The sequence below is a fragment of the Sinocyclocheilus rhinocerous genome, unplaced genomic scaffold, assembly GCF_001515625.1.
Source record: "Sinocyclocheilus rhinocerous isolate Xijiao unplaced genomic scaffold, SAMN03320098_v1.1 scaffold53, whole genome shotgun sequence".
Lineage (NCBI taxonomy): Eukaryota > Metazoa > Chordata > Actinopteri > Cypriniformes > Cyprinidae > Sinocyclocheilus > Sinocyclocheilus rhinocerous.
Genome location: NW_015645538.1, coordinates 1,379,171 through 1,387,252, shown reverse-complemented (window position 1 = coordinate 1,387,252; position 8,082 = coordinate 1,379,171). Strand labels below are relative to the sequence as shown.

The 8,082-nt window shown below is 34.7% G+C and overlaps 1 protein-coding gene across 1 annotated transcript in view; it reads left to right on the top strand.

Annotated features, from left to right (window-relative positions):
- Window positions 1-8,082, top strand: part of LOC107706218 (CUB and sushi domain-containing protein 3-like) — a 406,816-nt gene that overhangs the window by 134,319 nt on the left and 264,415 nt on the right. Inside the window, 1 exon segment of the mRNA XM_016509850.1 lies at window positions 2,780-2,974. Coding sequence (XP_016365336.1) covers window positions 2,780-2,974 — 195 coding nt within the window.

Sequence of the window (8,082 nt, the reverse complement as noted above, 5' to 3'; positions counted from 1 at the left end):
TGAGCAGAGTCAATTATATATATATATATATATATATATATAGTTGTCAACATTTGAAGTGGATCAAAAAAGTTAATCAAAGTTGTCCTAAGACAAGAACGCATTTAGGTTTTAGGACAATTTTGATGAAAGGTTTTGATCCACTTCAAATGTTGACTACTATATATATATAAACTCGTCTTTGGCGGGGAAGCGTTTTCTTGTAAAAGACGAGATAACTCGTCAATGGCGGGGAAAGAAATAAGAAGAATAGTGTATTATACATGGTTATTATACAATTTGTGTGGAATTTATTATTAGAAGTAGTAGTATAAATTATTATACACTAACAAAAATAGTATTTTTTATTATACGATTTGCATTGAATGTATTAATCTGTTTATAAATAGAACATTTATGTTCGTTTCAAATGTATATGTTGAAATTAACATTAACCTAGATAAATAAATGCTGTAAAAATATTTTTCATTGTAATTTCATGATTTGTAATGCATTAACTAATTTAACTAATTTAACCTTGTAAGACTGTATGTGAACTTTTTTTTTCCCCGAATTGCAAGACTGATGACGTGATCCCAATATGGCATGCACATTAGGAAATGAGGATGCACTGGAATGCTTTTTAAAAAATATTCTGTACAGGCTTCTCATGTTTGATGACCAGTACAGAGACACTCACTTAAAATGACAAAGCATGGCATGGACAGTTGGCTGGTTTTTGTTGTCTTTTCCGCTGATGTACCGGATCTCTCATTTTCGTTTCATTGATATTCCCGTCGGCCTCAATGACAAACGACAGTGATCCATCACCACTCTAAATGGCAAAATTGACAGCCCTCAAGGGCTTTGAATGCCTGTTCTGCTGACACAAGATTATCACATTTATCCTTTTTTATTTAATCCTTCCAATGTGACGCTTTTTCACATCCAACATGGTGTTGGCGGTTGGATGCTTGTTCCCGACACTTTCATTTCGAATCAGGGCATCAGCAGGTTATAATCGACACAATTAACATGCAGAAAGATGTTCTCATATTTTTTTGTTTCTTATGCAATTTACACTCCATCAACCACCCTTAAGATCTTTAAATTATCCAGCCAGAACATACTGAGATCAGGGGCCACTGTTTTGACAAGGGAGAGGCATGTTCGGTTGATGTCCGTCATGTAATTCAACCCGTTTCACTCGCGCTGAGATAGAGGTAATTAGGGATATTAAATAAGGGGAGTTGCCAAGTAAATAAGTAAGGACATGGATATGACTTTGTTCTGCTGCATGTCTTTTTCCAGGAGTCCAGTGCATCGAAATCATAATGTTGCTCATTATTAGAGAAAACTAGAGGTCTAATGTGTTCATTTAAAGATGTATTGGCGCTTTATGTTATTTATGTCGGTCATTAAGAAATCCTAGCCGCACTATGGATTATATTTTACATGTTCAAAACTCCAGAGATCATTACGAGCAAGACTTTTAGCTAGAAATCCATAATTTGCTGAGCATTTGTGATTACTTAATAAATAATTACAAAAGTACTAAACAAAACAAAAGCCTCTGGGAAAACAGCTAAGTGGCATATTACGGCGTAACATATTGTACAATGGAACAGTCTTTTGTAAAATATTATTATGAGTATTTGTTCAAGTAAACAGGATTAGAAAGTGGTTGTTGTGACTAAAGGATGGCATCTTAACATAGTTCTTGGGCAAATGTTCCTTTATGCTTTTGTATTTTTATGTGGTATTTGCGTCAGAGGCTTTTTCGTAAGTCATTTTGTTTTCCTTTGTGTGGTTAATGTTCTTGCTGTATTGTTTGCCGTAATGAAGTAATTAATCTTGCTCGATAGATCCTCTGTTTGTTACTTTTCTTGGCCTAATCAATAGTCATTCATAAAATCAGCAGGAAAAAAATGCCATTATATATTTTACTCTGTGGTCAGTACACTCTGGTTTTCTTTTGCAATGCTTTTTGGGTCTTCAGAAATAAAGACACAATAAGAAGTCTAGTTTAAGGTCCATAAACAACCTCTAGAAGCCTCTAGACAACTCTTAGAGTTGTCTGTCTAAACCTTCTAAAAGTCAACAGTGAATTCATGGCTTCCCACTAGCAAGATGTCTGACGCCAGGCCGTGTGTAACAACGCAATTTCCCAAACTAGTCCCTGGGCCACATTCATTTCTGAGTGCTACCGCTATGCCCTTGGTTTGGATCCAACCAGAACATAAAGCATGAATTGGCGATTAAACAACAAATAATTCAGATAAAATGTTGTGCTTTTGCTCCCGTAGCCCTTGGCTTGTCAGTGTGGCATGGTAATAGTGCCAAGAGTAATTTTGTTTACTATGAATTACAAGGAAAAACTTGTTTACATTCTTGACTGTATGGTGGATAACTGGTCTGACTCAACACTGACAAATGGATTGCCAAAATACATCTATGATAAAATAAAATAAAATAAAATGTTTGCACTACTGTTCAAATGTTTGAGGTCAGTAAGTTTATTTATTTATTTTTAAAAAAATTAATTAATACATTTATTCAGCAAAGATGCATTAAATTTATCAAAAGTGACTTTTTTTTTTTTAAATTTCGATTTCAAATATATGTTGTTTATATATATATATATATATATATATATATACAATTTTACAATTACAATATTACTATTTTTACTGTATTTTTTTAAAATAACTGCAGCGTTGGTGGGTATAATAGACTTCCTTTAAAATGTTTGGATGGTAGTATATAAATAATATGCTAAAAGTGCTATTTTCCTTTTTAGAATTGCAGAGCAGTTCTTGTGGGAACCCTGGTGTCCCGCCTAAAGGCATCCTGTATGGGACGCGCTTTAATGTAGGCGACAAGATCCGCTACAGCTGTGTAACCGGCTACGTGCTGGACGGCCATCCTCAGCTCACCTGTGTGACCAATGCAGGCAATGCTGCCGTATGGGACTTCCCAGTGCCCATCTGCAGAGGTAAGCAAGCAGCCAACTATCTCTACGTGTGACGTGCATGACCAATACACTGCAAGCGTGTGCGTGTTTGTGCGTTTCCCTGCATGCGACTTTGATGTTTTTCTGTGATATTTTTGTCCTTGCGGATGCTTGTGCGTATATGTGTGCATGTATGGGTGAATATGTATGGGCGAGTGGCTATAGTGGCATATAAGTACTAGGTTATTTTGATTAGAAATGGCGCAACAGATTGAGCCTTTCATTTTGAGGCCACTTGAACATTAGAACCACATCACATCTTTGCTCTTGTCAGCTCTTACATTTCCATGTTTATTTTCTGTCCTATTTCAATCTTCCATTCTTTCATTTAAAGCACCATAAGGGTCCTTTTGCATTTATTTGACTCTTTCAATCAGTTTTTGATTCCCTTTCATAATTCAGCTCACTTTACTTGCCCACACTGTTGTTTTTCCCCTGAAAAGATGAGTCAGGACTCTGTGTGTTTGTTGCGAAGGTATCAAGATTTATTGTTCTATGTCGGATGCTTGTGCGTATATGTGTGCATGTATGGGTGAATATGTATGGGCGAGTGGCTATAGTGGCATATAAGTACTAGGTTATTTTGATTAGAAATGGCGCAACAGATTGAGCCTTTCATTTTGAGGCCACTTGAACATTAGAACCACATCACATCTTTGCTCTTGTCAGCTCTTACATTTCCATGTTTATTTTCTGTCCTATTTCAATCTTCCATTCTTTCATTTAAAGCACCATAAGGGTCCTTTTGCATTTATTTGACTCTTTCAATCAGTTTTTGATTCCCTTTCATAATTCAGCTTACTTTACTTGCCCACACTGTTGTTTTTCCCCTGAAAAGATGAGTCAGGACTCTGTGTGTTTGTTGTGAAGGTATCAAGATTTATTGTTCTATGTTCAGACCAATTATAATGTGCATTAGCCATGACCATTCTCAAATAAGAATCTCTCCATAGACAGCATGCGCCGGTTTCTGCTCCAGCATTTTTAATAGAAAGAGGGAAATGACAGCGTTTGGATCATGCTTGCTTTGGTTGGACACAAATTGCAAAGCCAACTGTGCTTGAATAGAAAATAGCCTGAGGTACTAAAATGTGGAGCCTCAACCTGGCCCAGAATGCAGTGGGGTATGGAGGAGCAGACCACTGTGTTTGCTGCACTTATCATCTGGCACTTTCTTAAGGGAACAACTTTAAGCTTTTATGTCTTATATGTGTGGATGTGTTTTGATTATTGAATATTTTGTTAACTATGGAATTGCATACAGTACTGCAGCATAGATCTGATTTTCATTCCAAATTAAGTATGTTTTATAATGCATGTTGGGTTTTGTGTCTCTATTAGTGCATTTAGTCATTGAATATTCATAAAAACATCACAGAACATTCTTAATTTTCTACTCATAAGTTAACTTGACAAAAAGTGAATCTTTGTGTTAGATGGTATCTGCCCTTTACCCCTTTTATGAGCAAAGTAGATGGGAGAATTTTACATAAAAGCAGCTCTGAAATTATTTTTTGCCCGGCAATTTACAGTTACCATTAATTTTAGATTAAGGGGAGGGAAATCCATTTTAAACCTTAAGTCAGGGGACCTTTAGAAATACTTCCGCAAATGTCAATGTTATGCTAAAATTCTGTAATGTATGCATCTCTGAATGCAGAAGTGGAGATATAAAAAGCTCTCAAGAATATTTGTGGCCCACTTGCACTTTACATTTTCACTTCTAATTGCATTATGGATACTCTGTGTTATTTATTTATTTATTTATTTTTTATTATTTACTTTTTTGTTAGCCTAAGTATTATTATTATTATTATTTATCTAAACAATATTATATTTAAATGCTTATATATTCACTATGAATTATTTTAATGTCTTCACATTTTTCTGAATAAATATATAATAAACAAATATATATATATATATATATATATATATATATATATTTAAATAATTCAGAAAGCTATAATACATACCGCATTTTCAGCAATTTGGTATTTTGGAATTGACTGAAATAAATAGAGGTTTCTGTCAGCTGTTTCTAACTTCAGTTTCAAGAATTTTTCCCAAAATTGCTTGGTTGTGCATATCTCCATTCTTGGGTGCCTTTGGCACAGTTGGTCAGTCTGTAGTATCAAGGTGTGAAATAGGCATGACAGCACTGCTGCACAGGTAGTCGAGCCGAAACGACGCTTACAGAGATTTTTTATTTAGCTAGGGTGAAAACTCTTAGCTCTGACATTACCAAACAATACGGTCAATACCCAATCCCATGCTGCACAACGCCATGGGACTTGTTTATCGTAAAAATAATCGTATTAAACAGCGTGAGACCCTCAGAGAATTGTCATTTTTTTACATTTTCCTGAGCATTTTCGGTTTTTGAAACTGAGCAGCTGCCTCAATGAAAACAAAGCCCTTAACGCAGTCAGCAAAATCAATGCTGCTTTTTTTGACTGAGAAGCAAACCATTTTGTATCTGGAAATCGTCCAGACGAGCTCTCGGCATGTTTTATTAACATATTGAGTGGGCTAATTTGGTCCAGTAAATTTTGGCTGCTAATAAATATTTGTGGAAGGGCTCAGTCCTCTGCAGCGGTCAAGGATAACAAACTGTTAAACCCAAGTGAAATGGCCATCTTGTCACGGTTGAGGGAATGTAGCTCTGTTAATCAGACAGCTATAAAATGGCATCATTTAGGTCAGAGACAGAATTACAGATTCGCTTCAAGCTTTGAATTAGCCGAACAAAGTTACCTCTTATCATCGCATACCTTCGCTGTAAACAAGTCCCAAAACCTCGGCTGGAAACCGGTGCCTTTAAAGGTCAAGCATGTAGCGAGATGAAAAAAAATAAAAATAACGTCACTCTGTAATGTGAGTCAGTTAATTAACCAAATCGATCATTGCGTATAAGTATTTATGGCTTCCAATGATCTTTACCGTTCTCCACTAGTGCTTATGCTCCTAAACCAATCCTACTTAGCAAGGCCAAGTGTGGAATAGCTAAAATTATACTTTGTCGGATGGAATTCCTCAAGGAGCATTAAAACGCTGATAATTCGACACTGAGGCTATGATCCTTAATGACTGGCTTTTGATGTGCTAGACTTTATTTTTGACAGGGTCTTTTTTTTATTAAAGAGTTCAAACTCACTGTGGGCTGCAGCAATCGTGCTTCTCCTTTCCCCTTCCTGTCTGGCTTTGACAACCATAGGGACCACCTGCTTAACGACGTAAATCCCTGATCAATCCCACACCACTTTGAGCAGCCCTGCCGAAATTGGAGCTGACACCCACACCCTTCTTAAATGCAATGCTCTTGCCAGGGATTGCTTATGCGCTGACTTGATTGGTTTAGAGAATCTGTCTCTAACTGCACAATTTAAGCCCATGAAGACATGTCTGACAAAAAAAATTTTAATTACAAGCCTGTTTTTCACCAACATTGGTAATTCGACAATCTGACAAAGACTATAAAACGTTTTAGTACATTTTACATTATATAACATTTTATTATTATTTAGTTTTTATTTTAATTTGTTTATTTTTTTAGTCATTTTATGTGCTTTTGCCATTTTTATAAATGTTTAGTAATTTTGGCAACATTTCTAATTTTCATTTAGTTTTAAATATTACTTTTTCATCTAATATTTGTTTTATTTTATTTCATCTTTATTTCAATTGACCAGATTTATTTTAATCGTAATAGTTTTAGTGAATGGTAACAACACTTCTATGGAGACCCTTATAAGAGTCTGTGATGCATGGTTATGGAGCATTCTCAAGTTTTCTTGACAGATAATAAAAGGCTGTTGCTGGGTAAAAGGGATTTGGGGGTCAGAAAGGTTTTTTTTTGTAAATAAAGCGAATAATTTCACAATTCTACTATTTTTACAGTATTTTTGATCAAATAAATGTAGCATTGGTGAGTATTTAAAAAAAAAGAAAAAAAAAAATGAAAAAACAAACAAAAAAACTTTTTAGAACTTTTTCGTTTATACTGTATATATAATTTACTTTCATTAATAATTTTGTTTATATATTGAATATAAATATTATATAAATATATATTTTTTTATTACATTTATTGTTATTCTTGTCCTAGAAATGAGATTTTGGGCTTGAGAAAATCAGTTATTGCGATTTCATGAGCCTAGATATAAAATCACAAGTTTGACAGTGCGGTGATAATAGAAATAAGAGTTCAAAATAATAACATTTCCGGTTCTCATGAGTCTTTTAAGGCCAAAGAGAAAACAGGTCACACACTGTAAGGCAGTGTATTATAGAAGTAGTGCTCCTTTAGTAATCTCTTTCTTGTTTTGTCTTAGTGAATAAGCATCACAAATGTAGTTTGATGATTATACTGATTATTGTCTATTTCACCTATACAGATGATCAGCCTAAGATATTCTGAGAGTCTTCTCTGACGCAAATGTGTGTAACTGTCTTTTAAAATTAAATACTAGTCACATAACTACCCATTTCCCTTTCAGAAAATGCTCCTCTAGTAGCAACTTAAGGGTTCCTCCGGAGATTGTTTGAAATGATTGTTTATTTAGAAAAGAAAACATTAACACAACATCTATATTTTCAGATATTGCTACAGTGCTGCATCATATAACATATTTTCAGATTTTCTTAAACAACTGATTCTCAAACAAATTAATAGATTTAAAAAATGAACTAGATAGATAGATAGATAGATAGATATAATTCATTCGACACTGAATTAATTTAATCAACTCATAACAATGACTTGTTTAGAATTGGTTATTAATGTTAACATTACCAGCAGTTATACAGTATGTGTATAACGTGTTTAGTCCAATTTGTTAGAGAACAGTTGGCTCATGTAGTTTTGTTAGCTAAAAGTAGCAATCTAACTCCATTTAGGTGGGTAATTGTTTTGTGGTAATTGCTAACCCCTAGGATTTACATTTTAACACCACCTGAAAAGTTTGAGAACGTCTCGGTTACGTATGGTAACCCTCGTTCCCTGAAGGAGGGAACGGAGACGTCACGTCGGATGACCGACGAAATTGGGATCTCGCTTAGAGAGACCAATCTACTTCGAGTGTAAACTA